General features: G+C 41.8%; 1 protein-coding gene across 1 annotated transcript; it reads right to left on the bottom strand.

The window, feature by feature from the left end:
• Positions 1 to 767: 767 nt before the first annotated feature.
• On the bottom strand, positions 768 to 20,190 carry RHBDL2 (rhomboid like 2). Its single transcript, XM_077837869.1, has 8 exons — positions 20,066 to 20,190; positions 14,358 to 14,611; positions 11,266 to 11,414; positions 8,782 to 8,894; positions 8,381 to 8,481; positions 6,471 to 6,531; positions 5,833 to 5,894; positions 768 to 1,473 (listed from the first exon to the last, which is right to left on the bottom strand). The coding sequence occupies exons 2-8, from the start codon at positions 14,565 to 14,567 to the stop codon at positions 1,294 to 1,296; spliced, it is 876 nt and encodes a 291-aa protein (XP_077693995.1). The 5' UTR covers positions 14,568 to 14,611; positions 20,066 to 20,190; the 3' UTR covers positions 768 to 1,293.
• Positions 20,191 to 20,914: the final 724 nt, after the last annotated feature.

Raw genomic sequence — 20,914 nt, 5'->3', positions numbered from 1 at the left:
TGCAAGACTGCATGGAATGCACTGTGTAATCCACTTTTTGCCCAATCATTGTTCTAGACTCTAGACTTCCATTAAAAGTGTATGTAACCCTCAGGTTGTAAAAATAACTTTGAAATATAAATCGAATTTAATTTGAAGTGTTGTCTTCCTCATTCTACAAACAAACCAATAGCTCTGACAAGTGTCCCCTTTGTCTCACTAGGATATCAAGTATGGATCATAATGGCAATTAAGATGTCAACAACTCTTTCAGTGCTGATAATTTTAGCAGAAACATCTAGAGAATGTTCCTGTTCCACAACCACAAACTAGCTTCCATGCCTCCTCAGATGTGAAAACCAAGCTGCCAAAACATCCAACTTCTAGCAATGTGCTGCATTATCAATATACAACTGTGCAGCACACTGAAAACTGCACAATGTAAAATAAAGTTTAATATAAACATGAATACAACCAGTACTGCAGCATCTTCATGTTCATATTTCATTGGCACATAAAACCTGCAATGCTGGATCAGACCAGTGGTCCATCAAGTTTTATACCGTTTCTTAACAGTGGCCACTTCTGAGTACTTCAGAAGAAGATGCAAGAAACCCTGAAGAAGGCAGTTATGAAAAACTTGCCCACAATAGTAAAGTTGTCATTCCTGTAAAAATCTGTTTTTTTTTTCAAATGAATGGTGCTGCCACTGAATTTCCAGTCTGTTGAAGCAGAATGTCACAGAATCCAGAGACATTGCAGCAGCCTGGACTTAAGGTCTGTGTCCAAGTACCTGAAGCTTTGACTATAGGTGACAAAGATCAAGAATCATCACACTTGCTACTCAACTGTAAAAATATCACACCACAATTTTTTCTCTAAAAGAACTCTTTATTGTGCTGATCAACATTTTTCTCTTTGTTTTGAGGTTAGAAAGCTGGTATTGGAAGAAGTAATTTCTTCCAAATGAGTATTACTGATTCATGTCACAAAAGCTCAAAACAAAAGCTGCAAGAAGTATTCCAAAGCAATCAGGATCCCTTGATGTTTATTTAATTTAACAGTATAAAAAGAAATAGAAAAGCTTACATATGATTTTTAAAAGGTCATATTTTAAATAACTATATTTCATTTCTGAGATAGGATAACCATAAAAATGATGGTCTAATGCTTTAAAAATTCAAGTCTGTACACAACCATTATTTAAAAAAGCAACATTTATGGAGTCCTTTTGAAGTTATAAAACTGTAATTTTTCTTTTTTTAAAAGTTGTCTTCCTGATGATTTAAGTGTTTCTTTTGTGGGTGGTGCAGTTTAGTTTGCTGGTGAAAGAAAGATGTTGAAAAATACAGCAAACACCAGAAAGACTAAAAAAGCAACAATGGAGATCCAAAATCTTGGATCTTTTATAAAGTTCTTATCAAAACAGCTGAAAATGACATAACCTATTGACATCCCAGCTAGGCCACCAGCAATGTGAGCCACAAAGGACACCTTAAGAGAAAAAGAAGTAAACTGTTAAGTTACATTTCAAGACTGAGGAATACCAGCACTTCTGTAACATTATTCATCCAAGGATTTGAAAGCACTTATAACTATTACTTTAGCTTTAACGCATGCCTATGAGATAGGTAAAGAATACATAGGGATCATTAGTATTTAAATGTAGCTACTCTGATGGAAGGCAGTAGCTGTTTAGTAGTGTACAGCTACATATCAAATTAAAACTGCAGGCATGAATCTAGGGAGGTAGAATTAAATTATTCAGAACTGGGAATTTGGCTAGAATGTGGATATACTTTTATGAAGAGAGTCATGACATCTTTGATCACAGTTTTATGCCTCATCCAAAATATGGCATGTCCCTAATGCCATGCTGGGACATTCCTTCAGAACTGACTCCAAGGGAACATGGTTCCCTACTGATTCACTAAAAGTCAGTGTGCACAGGATATAGGAACTCCCTGTCTGTTTTTCAGGCTCCTACCTTCTAGGCTCCCTCCTTGCTCCTGGCTGTTCTTCTCCATGCCTGTGCTCAAGATGCATGCCTAGGCACGTCATAATTTCCTTCCTGCTTTATACCATGTGCCCCTATGGTATAACGGAACAGTATTCCTGACCTGGTTTACCACACCTTCAACCACTATTCCACCACAAGCCTTCCTCCCCACACCATTCTTCATAAAAATGTATTTATGGGGACTGTGCTATTTATTACAATTTAAATAGTTCAAGGGCAGTGCCCTTGTCTGCCCTTTGTTCTGAAAGATAAGTGTGCTGTCCATGCTCAAGTACATAGTAAATCTTAAACACAACTATACTTCCTTTAGTATGTTCATTGTGATTAAACAATAAACAGCAAGAGATAAAAGTCTTGCTTTACTTACTCTGAGTTTAAAATAGACCCGTAGTTATCTTAATCAGTAGTAAGTTACCTGCATGAATTACTACACAAGTACATTGGCAGTACAGTGAAGAAATCTACATGCAATGCTGTATTCCATAAAAATAATATTTTATTAAATATGTAGCCTGTTTCATGGCTGGATACAGCTTCTACAAGGAAAGAAGTCTTTAAATTTACCAGAAATGTTGGTCTCAGACAGAGGTAACGGCTTTTTTCAATGTATATAGATATTATAGTAAGCACCCATCCCAGCTCTGCCTATACATTATTTAAGTTATTTAACAAATTTAAGTTAAGTTAACAAATGTATCTTCAACTTTTATAAGCCAAGTAGCTTGGAGGAAGAATTTTATCAGAAAAATGTGAATGATAATTGGTAATCATCAAAGAACACCTAACTAGATGCCTAACAAGTCACAATCCCACAGTTGAGAAAGAAGGCTCCTGATTTAGAGGGGAAGTGAAGGCAGCTATAAAAAAAGTAACAAATGGAAGAAATGCGAAGTTGATAGTAATGAATATAAATCAGAAGTTAGGAACTGTAGAAAATTAAGAAGGGAAGTAAAGGGACACAGAGAGAACTCTATGGCTCGCACAATTAAGGACAGTAAGAAGGATTTTTTAAAATTTATTATGAACAAAAAAATCCTGATAATGGTATTGGTCCACTACTAGATGGAAATGGTAGAATTAATAATACCTTAGAGACTAACAAATTATTTGAGCATAAGCTTTCATGAGCTACAGCTCACTTCATCAGATGCATGCATTTGTTAGTCTCTAAGGTGCCACAAGTACTCCTTTTCTTTTTGCGGATACAGACTAACATGGCTGCTACTCTGAAACCTTTCCATTCTATTAGTATCTCTGGAAATGTTAAACAGAAGCTACTAACATTAGACATTTTAAAATCAGCAGGTCCAGATAACTTGCATCCAAGAGATTTAACAAAGCCATCTGAGGAGCTCCTTAGACTGCTGATATTGATTTTCAATAAGTCTTGGAGCACCAAGGAAGTTCCAGAAGACTGGAAGAAAGGTAATGTTGTGCCGATTTTTAAAAAGAGTAAACAGGGTAACTTGCGTAATTATAGGCTGATATCGATCAGACTGATATCGATCCTGGTCAAGACAATGGAATGGCTGACACAGGACTCAATTAATAAAGAATTAAAGGAGAGTAATGTAATGAATGAAAATCAACATGGGTTTATAGAAAATAGATCCTGACAAATTAATTTAATATTTTTTTATGAGATTACAAGTTTGGTTGATAAAGGCAATAGTGTTGACCTACTATGCACAAGCTTCTGGAAGGCATTTGACTTGGTATCGCACGACATTTTGATTAAAAACGACGATGATATAGAATTAACATGGCATACATTCAAGGGACTAAAAATTGGCTCAAAATTTAGTTGTAAAGGAATCATCATTAAGCGGGTCTGTTTCCAGTGGGGTCCCTCAGGGATCACTGCTTGGTCCTACACGATTTAGGATTTTTTTCAATGACCTGGGAGAAAATACAAAGTCACTGATAAAGTCTGCAGATGACACAAAAGTTGGGGAAGCTGTAAATAATGAAGAGGACAGGTCACCAATTCAGAGCAACCTGAATCACTTGGTAAACTGGGCAGAAGCAAACAATATGGGTTTTAATATGGGTAAATGTAAACGTAAAGAATGTAGGCCATACTTATAGGATGGAGGACTATCCTGGGAAGCAGTGATACTGAAAAAGATTTGGGTGTCATGGTGGATAATGAGCTAAACATGAGCTCCCAGTGTGATGCTGTGGCCAAAAGAGCTAATGTGATCCAGGGAAATCTCAAGCAGAATTAGAGAGGTTATTTTACTTCTGTATTTGGCATTGGTGCAAGCATTGCTGGAATATCATCCAGTTCTGGTGTCCACAATTTGAGAAGGATGTTGATAAACTGGAGAGGGTTTAGAGAAGAGCCACGAGAATGATTAAGGATTAGAAAACATACTTTATAGTGATCGACAGACTGAAGGAGCTCAATCTTAACAAAGAGAAGGTTAAGGGGTGACTTGCTTACACTCTAAATATCTACATGGGGAACAAATATTTAATAATGGGCTCTTCAATCTAACAGAAAAAGGTATGACACAATTCAATGGCTGGAAGTTGAAGCTAGACAAATTCGGACTGGAAATAAGGTGTAAATTTTGACATAGTAGGTAATTAACCATTGCGACAATTTACAAAATAGTTATGGTGGATTCTCCATTACTAAAAATATTTAAATCAAGATTGGATGTTTTTTCTAGCTATTATTCTGGGGAAGTTCTCTTGCCTGTGTTATACAAGAGCTCAGACTATGACCACAATGGTCCCTTCTGGCTTAGAATTTATCACTCTATGAAAAAAAACAGTTTACTTTCTCTCATAAGAACATAAGAATGGCTATACGGGGTCAGACCAATAGTTCATCTAGCCCAGTATCCTGTCTTCTGACAGTGGCTACTACCAGATACTTCAGAGGGAATGAACAAGGCACTTATTGAGTAATCTATCCCATCGTCCAGTCCCATCTTCTGGCAGTAAGAGGGTTAGGGATACCCAGAGCATGGGGTTGAGTCCCTGACCATCTTGACTAAAAGCCATTGTTGGACCTATCCTAAATGAATTTACCTAATTCTTCTTTGAACCCAGTTATAATTTTGGCCTTCACAACATCCACCAGCAGCAAGTTCCACAAGTTGATTGCATGTTGTATGAAGAAGTATTTCCTTATATTTATTTTAAAGCTGCTGCCTATTAATTTCATTGGGTGAGCCCTAGTTCTTATGTTACGTGAAGGGATAAAAAACAACACTTTCCTATTCACTTTCTCCACACCATTCATGATTGTATAGACCTTTATGATATCCTCTCTTAAGTCATCTCTCTTCTAAACTGAACAATCCCAGTCTTTTCTCTCTCTCCTTGTGTGAAAGCTATTCCATATCCATAATCATATTTGTTGTCCTTCTCTGTACCTTTTCCATTTCTAATATACATTTTTGAGATGGGGCAACCAGAACATCATGCAGTATTCAAGGTCTGGGCATACTATGGATTTATATAATGTCATTATGATATTTTCCATCTTATTATCTCTCCCTTTCCTAATGGTTCCTAACATTCTGTTAGCTTTTTTGACTGCCACTGCATATTGAGCAGATGTTTACACAGAACTATCCACGATGACTCCAAGATTGGTTTTGTGAAGGTAATAACTAATTTAGACCCCATCATTTTGTACGTATAGTTGGGATTATGGGCCATTTTGTTTCTTTGTGCAACAGGAATCACAATCTTTCACTATTTGAAACACTATTTTTTCTACTAAATTCCAATACTTAATACTGAGGTATTATCTAAGGACTAGTAGAGCATTAGTTATAATTTATCCAAGCTATTTTAGTGAAGACTACACTTACTTGAGGCCCATTCACAGGAGCTATAAATCTTCTGTACAGAGCAAATCCCATATCTGTTCCAACTAAAAAAACACAATCATCGTAAGATTGTTCATTCAAATTGACAAGACATTTCAGAAACAAATCCAAATAATGGGTGTAAGTAACAACATGGTATGTCTTCTAGTGGCATCTACAAAGCTAACTACAAAGAGATCATCTCACCCACAACTGAAGCAGTCTCTTTTTTGAGTAAAATGCAGCAACTAGTAAAATAAGAATCTGGCCAAATTCTACTCTCAGCCACAGGATTCCAACTCCTATTGACTTCAGTATTACCCTTCTAACAGAGCAAAATTTAGCTAGAGTTTTATCAAGCACCATACGTAGCTTGTGGCACTACACAGGTAATTAGTTGTATTTAAAAACACAAAGAAACACTAAATAGTTTAAGGCTCAGATCAGTTTACATTATAATTTAACCTAACCCCAATTTACATTTACTTTGTGGTTCTAGAAAACTGAATAATATGCAACTGATACCTCCCTGACTATTAGTCTTTTGGACTCCAAATGGGCATTCATTTTTGTACAGTTTAATACTGTGTGTCTTGTATAGTTTTTATTATCACATATACACTAGGTAGGATTAAAATTACCTATAATCCCGATGAGGAGCAATCTGAAGACTCCAAACAAAGGAATCATTTCTCTGAAGTTCTTGGAGAGAAAAAAAGAAACAATTAAGCTATATAATTATACACATGGACTTGTACATGCATACACATATATACATACATACACACACACACCCACACACACCACAGTCCACTTAGGTATATTAATATACACTAAGTAACATCCTACATTTCTATAGCGCCTTTCAGACAATCACAAAGCATTTGACTAAGGAGAGTCAGTATCATTCTCCCCTTTTTACAGATGAGGAAACTGAGGCACAGAAAGGGAAAGTGGCATGCCCAAACTCCAACAACAAGCAGCTTAATCCACTAGACCACTGCTATTATCACATCTTTCACATTCTTCCTTATTTTATAATGAAAACATATGTCCTTTTGTATGCCTTTTGGTGATAAAAATTACTAAAAAAGAAGATGCAATCTGTGTACTGTCAGCCCTTTGAGAATGATTATCCAGCAAAACAATGTTTTTGTCTTACACAAAGGATACCAATTTTCTTTAGCGCCTCTCATGCCTTTGGTGGTGGAGACTCAATGCTATTTGCTGAACCAGGCCCCATCCTTGTTTACTTGAAAACTCTAGTGATATGAAGTCTTTAATGTGTCATTTATAATTCATACTGCCTCTGATCACACAGAAAGGAAAGGTCTGACTGCTGACTGAACTTCTTAAGAGAAGATTTGCTGAAGAACTGATGTTTCCATGAACTAATGTTTAGCAATGTTTAGAATTAAAAGAGTAGGACCCACCTTTGGTGACTGATTAAATTAAATCATTTTTTAAAAAGCCACCCAGTGTACAGTCAGCCTCTCTGACACTAGAGATCACTGAAGCCAAGACCTTAATTAGCAAACAAAAATATGTTTAGTTGCAGTTAAGATTATGTAGCATGACACTTCATCTGAAATCTTAAAAGAAAGAAAGTAACAAGTTACTGGGAGAGACCTATACACTCCTTTCCACCTTTGTTTTCCCTAAAACTTTAGTGATAATGCTCACCAATACTCCATACGGTTTTCACTTCCATCGCCCACAGACACCAAAAATCAGTATTTTTCCAGCTTCATAAAACTTGCATTCCAATGCAAAACCTTAACAGTGATCTCATGTGCTTTTACATCATTTATACTGAAAGACCAGAACATCTGATTGTCACACATTCCAAGCATTTGGGAAGTTATTCTGGCTAAACAATGCTGAGGTCACCAAGATTTTACGTTAGACTGCAAGTTTGATTAAGCTGGGGTTTGTATTGCTTTTTGGTATGTGTGGGAGATAGACATAAAAGATTCACAAAATAAAGGTTTAAAGTTCCTGTTAAGCTGAACTACTGCATCCAAAATGAGATCAGTACAATGAGACATTTACATGAATATATAGCCAATTGTTAAAGGGATATACAAACCCTCATGCTTCAGGGCATCAGTCAAGTTCTAACTGAAGCCCTAGAGTTTAGAGGGGTTTTTTGGTTTTGTTTTGTTTGCAGCTTATTCCATAATTGTGGGGTTTCCTATACTTCTAAAGCATCCAATTTTGGCCACTAGCTGAGACAGAATACTGCACTACATGGTATCACAAATGGCAGTTTCTATAGTGCAATGTCACTTTGGCTGAAAATGATGTCAACTGCTATATTCACTTTTTCCTCTTTTAATAGCACAAAAAGCATCTATAAAGCTTTGATTTCTCAAGGACAGACATGGTTTGTTCAGCATATATGTATGTGGGAGTTACATTTTCCTTAATTATTCCTCTTTGCCGAAAAAAATTGAACATCTTATTTACACAAATAAGATTTACCCAAAAGTGAACAAGGATCCACAAAGAATCTGGTTTTTTTTCTGTGCATTTCTAATTGTTTCCTTACCACTAAAACATTCATAAAGTATCCTCCAATGAGAGCATAGACTCCTCCTGAAGCCCCTACGAGAGCCTGGAGGGGATCACAGACTGAGCTAGCCAAGGAACCTGAAAAGACAGAAATGTCCTTAGAACTAGAGTCCTGATGGCAACTTTAAGAAGACATTTTCTGTAAACACCTGAGAGGAGTAGAGTGGAACATAGGGTTGTTTTCTAGTATGTTATTACGGTAAAAGGTTGGAGTCCAAACATTCTCTGCACCAAGAGAACTTGTTATGTTACACAATCCAGTATACTAACAACTTTGATTGCCCTGTTCAGGAAAGGGGATGTGGCAATAATATACATTGATTTTCTGATACAGACAGTTCTTCATTTAAGCTTACCCATTTCCCATTACACACTGACCTCCAATCACTCCTGCGAGATACACCAGACTAACCCGATGCCCTTTATGAACCATTTCTAAGGGGATCCCCAAAATAAGTTGCAGAAAGAGATTTCCTAAAATGTGTTGAATGCTGCAAGGAAAAACATGTTGATATTTAAATATCAAAACTGTAATTAACACTTAAAGTTTTCTCAAACTATAGCGAATACATAATAAAATGGCATGCTAGCATCCTGGGGGCTTTATTTCTACAGCCAAAATAACTTTTTTAAAAGTCAGTAAGACAAAATAAAAGCTGTTATATACTCGAATAACTGAAAATAAGTAAGCCTTACTTTTTAGGGGGTGGAGTCTGGGCTATGCATTTGGATCAGGAAGGCCAGAGTCTGCATATAAGTCAGAGTAAGGCACTCTGGTGGAAGGGCAGAACTGGACCACAGGTTATGAAGAACAGGTCTCAAAAAAAAAAAAAAAAAAAAAAAGTAAAACATGGCCATAATGGGTCAGATCCATGGTCCATCTAGCCCAGTATCCTTATGACAGGCCAGTGCCAGATGCACCAGAGGAAATGAACAGAACAGAGCAATTATTGAGTGATCCATCCCACGTCATGCAGTCCCAGCTTCTGGCAGTCAGAGGTCTAGGGACACCCAAAGAACTTGACCCTCTTGGCTAATAATCATTGATGGACCTGTCCTCCATGAACTTATCTAATTCTTTTTTTAACCCAGTTGTACCTTTGGACCCTAGCAATGAATTCCACAGATTGATTGGCACATTGTGTGAAGAAGTACTTTCTTATGTTTGTTCTAAAGCTGCTGCCTATTAATTGTACAGGGAGACCCCTAGTTCTTGTGTTAGTGAAGGAGTAAGTAACACTTCCTTATTCACTTTCTCCACACTACTCATGATGTTTTAGACATCTATCTTGTCCCCCCTTAGACATCTCTGTTCAAAGCCGAACAGCTCCAGTCTGTTTAATCTTTCCTCATATGGAAGCTGTTCCTTGCCTTTAATCATTTTTGTTGCTCTTCTTTGTATCTTTTCAGGTAGGATTAAAACTATACTACTGCCATGATATCTATACTACCTTGTACTGATCTCGCAAACTAAACACAGATGGATTAGGCCAGATTTTGGAATGGAGAGTGACACCTCACTGCTGCAGGAAGCGGTGCTGGCAGTTCACTAGGTGGCACTCTTGTCATTACTGACCCTGTCATGGGGAGCTTCCCTTGAACATGGCCACCTTTGTGGCCCTGCAGGTTCATTGCCTCCAGCACCAACTCAGGTTATTTCAACTAATTACTTAGACTGGGTTATTTCAAAACCAATATCACCTTTGTGGGAGTCCGATTTATTAACTTTTCTACAGCATTTAACTCACTTCTGAGTTGAAGTTCACATCTACTGTAGGTCCATGTAAGAGTCCCTATAGACTTTTTGCTCCTGTTCAGGAGGTCCCAGCCCTCCTCCCAGAGCTGGGCGATATTTCCATCAGTTTCTCTCCTTGAAACAGCAGCCTTCCATTCTCCTCTTTTGTACTGGGTTATCATTTAGGACAGCTGTAGGGCCTTATCAACTTTCAGCTGGCCCCTTTCCCTAACTAGTCCTCAGGCTCAGAGGGTACAACAGGCAGTGCTCTCCTGCTGTTGTCTGCCCTGTTATCAGGGAAGAGGCAGCATACTAGTCCCCTTCTTCCACCTCATACCCGGTTAGTTGGGTGAGAGGGGAGCCTTGCCCTGGCCACTCTGCAAGGCTCCTGATCCAAGGCCCTTAAAAAAAAACCGTAATAAAATTTCTCCCAAACATTATTTATTCTTGGGACTGCTTCCTTGCCACAAATACCTCTTATTTCTTAGCCTATATCAAAACCTCACAAAATATTGGAAGGGCCATGCCATGTGACTGGGGTTGGCTCACAACTAGGCATCACTACCTTTAAGGGGACAGCCTACCATGATGCAGATCCTACTGCCCCAGAAACATCATCCTGCAGACAAGTCTTAAGACTAGGATCCTGACCACATCATCTTTATAAATCTTACAAGGTAAAATCTTTCATTTTCCTAAATGAATACATGAATTTTTAACGCAGATTGAGATTTTCAGAGGAACCTAATGGAGTGGCACCTAACTCCCTTTGGCTTCTCTGAAAAACCTGTTTAGAACATAAGAATGGCCAGACTGGGTCAGACCAAAGGTCCATCTAGCCTGTATCCTATCTTCCAACAGTGGCCAATGCCAGGTACTTCAGAGGGAATGAACAGAACAGGGAATCATCAAGTGATCCATCCCCTGTCACCCATTCCCAGCTTCTGGCAAACAGAGGCTAGGGACACTATCCCTGCCCATCCTGGTTAATAGTCACTGACGGACCTATCCTCCAAGAACTTATCTCGTTCTTGTTTGACCTTGTTATAGTCTTAGCCTTCACAACATCCTCTGGCAAAGAGTTCCACAGGTTGACTGTTTGTAGAGTCCATTGTTACATTGCTTACCCAGCATGCACTAGCATATAAGAAATGAATCTCCAAGCTTCATCCCTCTTGTCAGGCCTATAAATAAAGGGACTGTTCCAGACACCTGTATCCAGCGTGATCCACTGTTTCTGGGGCTTCCAAACAGCATAATAAATGAATACAGCCATCTGGAAACAATGAGAGACTTTAACAACTTCTACAACCATTTGGAATTATGAAATATAAACAATTTTCCTCCAATAATCCCCAAATCCTTGATATATAATTGTCTCATGGCAGATTTCAAACCTTCTATATACAGAAATGCATAATTTCACTAACATACAACTGTGTGTGTAATGGTCAGAACACACTGGAAACAACAAGGGTAGAGATGCAAAAACCAAGCACTCAAATTAAGAAATACCAGATTTAAAGGGGTTCTTGCCACTGTGCACGTTCTTTAATCCCATTGACTTCAATAGATTTTAAGGATATGCCTGAGTATTCCGCTGAATCAGGATCTGAATGACAGAGCAGTACAGTACTGTAGAACAAGAAGTTTGTGTTAATGTAACTAGAAAGTGAAACCTAATCAAAATGCACAAAGGGGCAGAGTTAAGGTTACATAGGCAATCTCAGTCCTAGCATTTCCTAATGTTCAAGTGCCTGGTTTTCCAACTCAAACGTTCTTTTCGCACAGGAAACAACATACAAACACTGGACTTTGAAAAAAGAAAATTGAAAAAATGAAGAAATTCCATCATGCATTTGCTAGACCACAGAAGAACAAGAAGTCAGGATTCCTGGTTCTTTTGCAGGCACTGGGTATGCAGGACTTCATAACCAAAAACAACTTGGCCTATACTTTCAGTGAGACAGTTGGATTACGTGGCTGAAACTGGAGCCTGCCACAGAGATCTCTATTTTATCAGCATTTCTGCCAGAAGTGAGCTTGTGAAATGTCTAAGGTCCTTAGTTACTTCACATATACTATGGGGGAATAATACTTGCTAGGGATATGAAGTCTTGCTGGATAAAGATTGAGAAGTGGACAATTAATAACCAATCAGCGGAAGAGGCAAGACTAAAACTCCTGGGCTCATATCCCGGTCGCACCTTCCCTCGGTCAAAGATATTTTGACTGGGGAGGACAGCGAGGTCATCAAAATTGGGAACATAAGAATGGCCATACTGGGTCAGACCAACTGTCCATCTAGCCCAGTATCTTGTCTTCCAATGCCAGGTGCCCCAGGGGGAATGAACAGAGCAGGTAATCACCAAGTGATCCATTCCCTGTCGCCCATTTCCAGCTTCTGGCAAACAGAGGCTAGGAACACCATCCCTGTCCATCTTGGCTAGTAGCTATTGATGGACCTATCCTCCATGAACTTCTCTAGTCCTTTTTTGAAACCTGTTATACTCTTGGCCTTCACAACATCCTCTGGCAAGGAGTTCAACAGGCTGATTGTGCGTTGCGTGAAATAATACTTCCTTTTGTTTATTTTAAACCTGCTGCCTATTAATATCATTTGGTGACCCGTAGTTCTTGTGTTATGAGAAGGAGTAAATACACTTCCTTATTTACTTTCTCCACACCAGTCATGATTTTATAGAGCTCCATCATATCCCCCCTTAGTCATCTCTTTTCCAAGGTGAAAAGTCCCAGTCTTGTTAATCTCTCCTCATATGGCAGCCGTTCCATACTCCTAATCATTTTTGTTGCCCTTTTCTGAACCTTTTCCAATTCCAATATATCTTTTTTGAGACAGGGCAATCACATCTGCACACAATATTCAAGAAGTGGGTGTACCATGGATTTATATAGAGGCAATATGATATTTTCTGTCTTATTATCTATCCCGTTCTTAATGATTCCCAACATTCTGTTCACTTTTTTGACTGCTGCTGCACATTGAGTGGATGTTTTCAGAGAACTATCCACAATGACTCCAAGATCTCTTTCTTGAGTGGTGACAGCCAATTTAGACCCCATCATTTTATATGTATAGTTGGGATTATATTTTCCAATGTGCATTATTTTGCATTTATCAACACTGAATTTCATCTACCATTTTGTTGCCTAGTCACCCACTTTGAGAGATCCTTTTGTAGCTCTTCACAGTCTGCCTGGGACTTAACTATCTTGAGCAATTTTGTATCATCTGCAAATTTTGCCACCTCACTGTTTACCCCTTTTTCCAGATCATTTATAAATATATTCAATAGGACTGGGCCCAATACAGACCCCTGGGTGACACCACTATTTACGTCTCTCCAATCTGAAAACTGACCATTTATTCCTGCCCTTTGTTTCCTATCTTTTAACCAGTTACCAATCCATGAGAGGACCTTCCCTCTTATCCCATGATAGCTTACTTTGCTTAAGAGCCTTTGGTGAGGGACCTTGTCAAAGGCTTTCTGAAAATCTAAGTACACTATATCCACTGGATACCCCTTGTCCACATGCTTGTTGACCCATTCAAAGAATTCTAGTAGAGCACATGCAGTTCGGTTTCGGATTTTAGGAAACTTAATCACCAAGTGCAGAACAAGTTCTCCTGCGCATGTGCCAGTAGCAACTTTAAGAGGCTCTTAAACGGGCCAAATGAGTGTGGATTTTCATAGGTTTAGGACACCTCTGAACTGTCCCCTGCTAAGTTTCAAGTCAGAAGAAAATATCTGCAAAATAAATAGTTTATTTCTCCACTAAGCTCATTCTCGGAAAAGGCTGATGCTGAACCATTTTGGCTCAAATATTTTTAAAAATTCAACATGAAACAGAAACCAGAGATGGAAGATTTCAGCCTGCATTGTTAAGATTTGCCAGACTTACAAGGAACTGAAAATAGGGTGTTATAGTGGTCAATATGTATAATATGGGCTTCAAATGTGCAATGAATGAGAAAGAAGTTACTAAATGGAAAATAATCAAAAAGTTAAAAATGCTCAATTCAGTATGTTTTATGATCACATGCAAACTCCAGTGCTGAACAACAGACAAGAAGCCTGTGACTCTAAAGTGAAACAACTGCAATGTGTATAATCTAAATCCCATAGTTTTACAGTGTTGTTACTGTAAAATAATAGGACAAATGCAAACATTTACGTTACCAGGTAAGAACCCTTACCTCAGCTATACTAATGGAAATGATGAAGAGGGGAGGAGGGATACAGTTTGCTCTTTCCAGGTAGGTTCCTCTGGCATTTTCAGGAAGCATCCATTTGGAAATGGACTCATGAATCTTGTCACAGGTAGTACAAACTCTAGAGTTTCTTTCATTGTTTTCCTTCTCTTCCTCCTCACCAGACATATCCATGTTCATCCTCTCCATCTCCATATTTCTTACTCGGAAAAGGCCAAATACTTAGGAATTTCAAAAACCTGTTCCAGCAAACATACAGGTTACTATTTTACACACAATCAGCACAACATTCAGATGACTGGTAAATTTTACAAGAATAATCTCTTGCATTATGATGACAAATTTACACATCATTTTTCATCCAGAAAGCTTCCCCAAAGCACTTTATAAACTTTACCAGCCACTCCACCTCTTGTCTAACAGCACAAAGCAACACTACACAACACTACACTACACTTGCACCAGGACAATTTCCTGGTGCAAGTGCTAGAGGAGCCAACTGTGGGGGGGAGCTTTTCTTGACCTGCTGCTCACAAACCGGGAAGAATTAGTAGGGGAAGCAAAAGTGGATGGGAATCTGGGAGGCAGTGTCCATGAGTTGGTTGAGTTCAGGATCCTGACACAGGAAAGAAAGGTAAGCAGCAGGATACGGACTCTGGACTTCAGGAAAGCAGACTTCGACTCCCTCAGGGAACGGATGGGTAGGATCCCCTGGGGGACTAACATGAAGGGGAAAGGAGTCCAGGAGAGCTGGCTGTATTTCAAGGAATCCCTGTTGAGGTTACAGGGACAAACCATCCCGATGTGTCGAAAGAATAGTAAATATGGCAGGCGACCAGCTTGGCTTAACGGTGAAATCCTAGTGGATCTTAAGCATAAAAAAGAAGCTTACAAGAAGTGGAAGGTTGGACATATGACCAGGGAAGAATATAAAAATATTGTTCGGGCATGTAGGAATGAAATTAGGAGGGCCAAATCGCACCTGGGGCTGCAGCTAGCGAGAGATGTTAAGAGTAACAAGAAGGGTTTCTGCAGGTATGTTGGCAACAAGAAGAAAGCCAAGGAAAGTGTGGGCCCCTTAATGAATGAGGGAAGCAACCTAGTGACGGAGGATGTGGAAAAAGCTAAGGTACTCAATTATTTTTTTGCCTCTGTCTTCATGAACAAGGTCAGCTCCCAGACTGCTGTGCTGGGCATCACAACATGGGGAATAGATGGCCAGCCCTCTGTGGAGAAAGAGGTGGTTAGGGACTATTTAGAAAAACTGGACGTGCACAAGTCCATGGGGCCGGATGAGTTGCATCCGAGAGTGCTAAAGGAACTGGCGGCTGTGATTGCAGAGCCATTGGCCATTATCTTTGAAAACTCGTGGCGAACGGGGGAAGTCCTGGATGACTGGAAAAAGGCTAATGTAGTGCCAATCTTTAAAAAAGGGAAGAAGGAGGATCCTGGGAACTACAGGCCAGTCAGCCTCACTTCAGTCCCCGGAAAAATCATGGAGCAGGTCCTCAAAGAATCAATCCTGAAGCACTTACACGAGAGGAAAGTGATCAGGAACAGTCAGCATGGATTCACCAAGGGAAGGTCATGCCTGACTAATCTAATCGCCTTCTATGATGAGATTACTGGTTCTGTGGATGAAGGGAAAGCAGTGGATGTATTGTATCTTGACTTTAGCAAAGCTTTTGACACAGTCTCCCACAGTATTCTTGTCAGCAAGTTAAGGAAGTATGGGCTGGATGAATGCACCATAAGGTGGGTAGAAAGTTGGCTAGATTGTCGGGCTCAACGGGTAGTGATCAATGGCTCCATGTCTAGTTGGCAGCCGGTGTCAAGTGGAGTGCCCCAGGTGTCGGTCCTGGGGCCGGTTTTGTTCAATATCTTCATAAATGATCTGGAGGATGGTGTGGATTGCACTCTCAGCAAATTTGCGGATGATACTAAACTGGGAGGAGTGGTAGATACGCTGGAGGGCAAGGATAGGATACAGAGGGACCTAGACAAATTGGAGGATTGGGCCAAAAGAAATCTGATGAGGTTCAATAAGGATAAGTGCAGGGTCCTGCACTTAGGACGGAAGAACCCAATGCACAGCTACAGACTAGGGACCGAATGGCTAGGCAGCAGTTCTGCGGAAAAGGACCTAGGGGTGACAGTGGACGAGAAGCTGGATATGAGTCAGCAGTGTGCCCTTGTTGCCAAGAAGGCCAATGGCATTTTGGGATGTATAAGTAGGGGCATAGCGAGCAGATCGAGGGACGTGATCGTCCCCCTCTATTCGACATTGGTGAGGCCTCATCTGGAGTACTGTGTCCAGTTTTGGGCCCCACACTACAAGAAGGATGTGGATAAATTGGAGAGAGTCCAGCGAAGGGCAACAAAAATGATTAGGGATCTGGAACACATGAGTTATGAGGAGAGGCTGAGGGAACTGGGATTGTTTAGTCTGCAGAAGAGAAGAATGAGGGGGGATTTGATAGCTGCTTTCAACTACCTGAGAGGTAGTTCCAGAGAGGATGGTTCTAGACTATTCTCAGTGGTGGAAGAGGACAGGACAAGGAGTAATGGTCTCAAGTTGCAGTGGGGGAGGTTCAGGTTGGATATTAGGAAAAACTTTTTCACTAGGAGGGTGGTGAAACACTGGAATGCGTTGCCTAGGGAGGTGGTGGAATCTCCTTCCTTAGAAGTTTTTAAGGTCAGGCTTGACAAAGCCCTGGCTGGGATGATTTAATTGGGTATGGGTCCTGCTTTTGAGCAGGGGGTTGGACTAGATGATCTCCTGAGGTCCCTTCCAACCCTGATATTCTATGATTCTATGAATTAAGACAGAACTGAAGACTCTTGCTTCCAGGTAACATTACAGGGGAATGTAAGGTAAGCACAATACAACCTAAAATTGACTTTGGCTAGGACTACGGGGCTAAAAATTCCTTTTTTTTTTTTTTTTTTGGGGGGGGGGGGAGCGGGGAGACAACCATCATGAACTCTTTAATGACCCATTCAATGACCTCAAACTATAAGCTAAAGCAGCAGCAATTTGCATCCTCTACACCTCTGGAGGCAGTATCACTGACCCCTTCCATTTGGGATTCATAGGTCAAAATGGAAGCAGCTTTATTTATGGCTTCATAGGATATTGCCTGGAAATGCACTGAATCAAGTCTCCCCCCCTGTAGGCTATACCAGCCAGGTCCAGACCACTGCTGGAGTGGGGACTGTAGTCAGCTAGTGTCATTGAATGAAGGTTGTTGGGGTCTCTGGAGTCCCACAACCTAGGTTCTGCCAGTGTAGGTCTGGCCCTTTCTGTTTTTCAGATATACTATGTAGATTTCTTTTCTCTCAGATAGAAATACCAAGATTGATTAGATGGGTACAGCCACCTTGAAATGTAGTCAATTAAAATACACTAACATACTTTCTGGTGCTACACCCATCCCCCAAGTAACTGTCAATTTTGTGGTTTTACAGTCACAAAATATTTCTCTCCAGTTGATGTGTGAAAGACACATGAAGGAGAGATGGGGAACAGTAAAAATGATGGTACAAAAGTGCTGTCAGATGCACAATGTAAATGAACTTTAAAAAGGAAATCTCTCTATAATCTTTTAGACAGCCATTTTAAGTGTTACTTGTAACAACAGTAGGTAAAAAAAAAACAAAAAACACAAGTTGAGTGTCCCTTTATTTAGTTGTAATTCAGCGTAACTTGCAGACAGAAGCATTTTTTAATATAATTTATCTCAGACGTGCTTCTCAGCTGTCCCTGATTTTGCAAATATTTTTGTCCTGACCTTGATCGAAAAAGAAACCAATCACAAGAAAATAATGTTCCAGAAATAAATTGCTTATCTTTGGGTTTTTTCTATTATTAAAGACAAACACTAGATCGGGGTGGCCAACCTGAGGCTGAGAAGGAGACAGAATTTACCAATGTACATTGCCAAAGAGCCACAGTAATACATCAGCAGCCCCCCATCAGTCCGTTCCCCCCCCTGCTCCCAGCACCTCCCCCCCTGCACCTCCCGATCAGCTGTTTCATGGTGTGCAGGAGGCTCTGTGGGGGGAGGAGCGAGGGCCCGGCAGGCTCAGGGGAGGGGGCAGGAAGGGGTGGAGTTGGGGCAGGGCCTGTGGCAGAGCCAGGGGTTGAGCAGTGAGCGCCCTCCGCCACATTGGAAAGTTGGTGCCTGTAGCTCCAGCCCCGGAGTCGGTGCCTATACAAGGAGCCGCACATTAACTTCTGAAGAGCCGCATGTAGCTCCAGAGCCACAGGTTGGCCACCCCTGCACTAGATCAAAGCACAACAACAGAAACAACAATTACACGCTCTTTACTAGAAAGTCTCTGACCTAGGCCATGTCTACACTACTAATTTTTGTCGACAAAAATCAGAATCTCATGTTCACACTTGCTCCCTTGGTCAGCAGATCGCATCCACAATGGGGGCACCATCATCGACAGTGTGTGAGCATTGCACTATAAGTACCTGTCCAGCTGCTAAGTTGGAAAATTAAATTAGATATCAGAATGTTCCTTCTTTCTCCTAAGGATATAGCTATGAGAGGCTCAGTCTTACCTCTTTTTTAAAAAAAGAACAAAATGGTGCCCCAACAGCAAAGGAATCCCTAGGCAAAGCTGAAATTTTACTTCAGTAGTAACTCCAAGCATTAATGACAACTACTGGCACTAAAAAAAAGCACCCCACTTATTATAGTATCTAGATGATCCTAAGAGAACTTGCTTCAAAGTACTGTCTTTGATCTAGCTTGCGGGATATGAGTGGTAAACAGACTCTAGGCAGAAGGTATTTTTAAACGTGTTCTCAGACATTGGATAGGTCCAACTACCACTGTGGTAAAGCAGCTGTCTGTAGTGTAACGCTAATTTAAGAAAATATGATGTCTTTATGGCCAATTTTTGTTTAAATAAAAAACACTTCTCCACCCACTTCTCAATCTCCTTTAATCAAAAGGGGTGTTAGTTTATCTGGGCTGCATTACTGGTTGTTATGGGTTTCTAGTCTAAGTTTTACATGTTCTTTAAATATTGCCAACAGAATGCCTTTGTGGTACTGGCACTGAACAAAAGCAACTGCAGGACCCTAGACCGCTGACAGTTTTTTAAAAATTCTAGCCATTATAATTACAAACCCACTAACTTCATTGAAGAAGCACTCTGTGGCTGTACACGCTGAAAGGATAGACTGGAAACGCTGTGACATGGCTATTTCAGAGGAATGTTCTTCAGCCTCAAGGCACAGCCCTTAGAGCGGCTCTCTGTGCAAGAGCCGTTTTTACAGGGATACTAAAACCCCCAAATGACCGCACTACACTCGTATCTCCCCAGCCAAAGGCTGGTGCTTGGCGCTGAACGTAGGAGGCAGAGAGACTGTCCCCGCAACGCCTGGGCAGCTTTTCCCCCATGAAGCGTTTCTGGGGAGTTTTAGGTCAAGAAGCTGAACCAAGCAAAGCTACCGAAGCTGAATTCCAGCCCCGCCTGCGAGGCTCAGCGACACTCAAGGGCTCCCTGTGGGGAGCAAGGCGCCAAGTTACCTCATGGCTCACGGACTGGCCCCGACTTCCAGACAGGACCACCACGGAGACCAAAGCGCTGCCGCCGGCCGGCCGGCGGGCTGGCTCGCCCCCTCCCCGTCACGCCGCCCGGCTCCCCCGGGACCTGGCTCGGCTCCGGCCTACCTGGCGACTCCGAGTTCGGCTCTGCCGCCTCAAGTCTCTGCGCCGGCCGCTCCTGCTTCTGCAGAGCAGGATCAGCCCCCGGAGCCGCTCCCCGGCCCCGGCCCGCCCCGGCGGCAGCTCCAGGAGGAGCCTCCCTCAGCCACAGTCTCGGGGCGGGCAACCGCCGACACGCCCTCGCAGTGACACGGCCCGGCCGCACGCCCGTCTCTCCAAACTGCATCCTCCGACCCCTCAGCCCAGGGCTGGATCAGTGCCGGGGCTTCAGGGGCTGCAGCCCAAGGCCTTGGGCTGGAGGGACCCGCAGGCCGCATTCGGCCCGCGGCAAGTGTCCGGCTGCGAGCCGCACACCGGTCCCCGAGCCTCAGCTCCCGCCCGGCTGGAGCCGCGAGCGCCTGCTCGCCAACGTGCCCCTGCAGCTCCCAGGCTAGGGGTGTTCAGGGAATCTCTGCACACTGCCCCCAGCGCCGGCTCCGCAGCTCCCATTGGCCGGGTGCTGCAGCCAATGGGAGCTGCGGGGGCGGGGCCTGCTGGCACGGGCAGCGCGCACGATGCAGACTGCCCTAGCTCCTCTGTCTAGGGGCTGGAGGTGGCGGCCACCTGGGGAAGCAGAGCAGCACAGGAACCAGGGCAGGCAGCGATCCTGCCTTAGCCCTGCTGCACCGCTGACCAGCAGCCGCTCAAGGTACGCGCCTCTCGGGCGAAGCCTGCAGCCCACACCCCCTCCTCCCCACTCTCCAACCCCCTACCCCAGCCCTGAGCACCCTCCTGCACCCAAACTGCCACCCAGAGCCTGAACCTCCTGCTCACCCCAACCCCCTGTCCCAGCCCTGGCCCCACCCCAGAACCCAC

The sequence above is a fragment of the Eretmochelys imbricata genome, chromosome 19, assembly GCF_965152235.1.
Source record: "Eretmochelys imbricata isolate rEreImb1 chromosome 19, rEreImb1.hap1, whole genome shotgun sequence".
In the NCBI taxonomy this organism is placed as follows: domain Eukaryota; kingdom Metazoa; phylum Chordata; order Testudines; family Cheloniidae; genus Eretmochelys; species Eretmochelys imbricata.
Note: the sequence above shows the minus strand (reverse complement) of the source record. Positions and strands in the feature narration are given on the sequence as shown.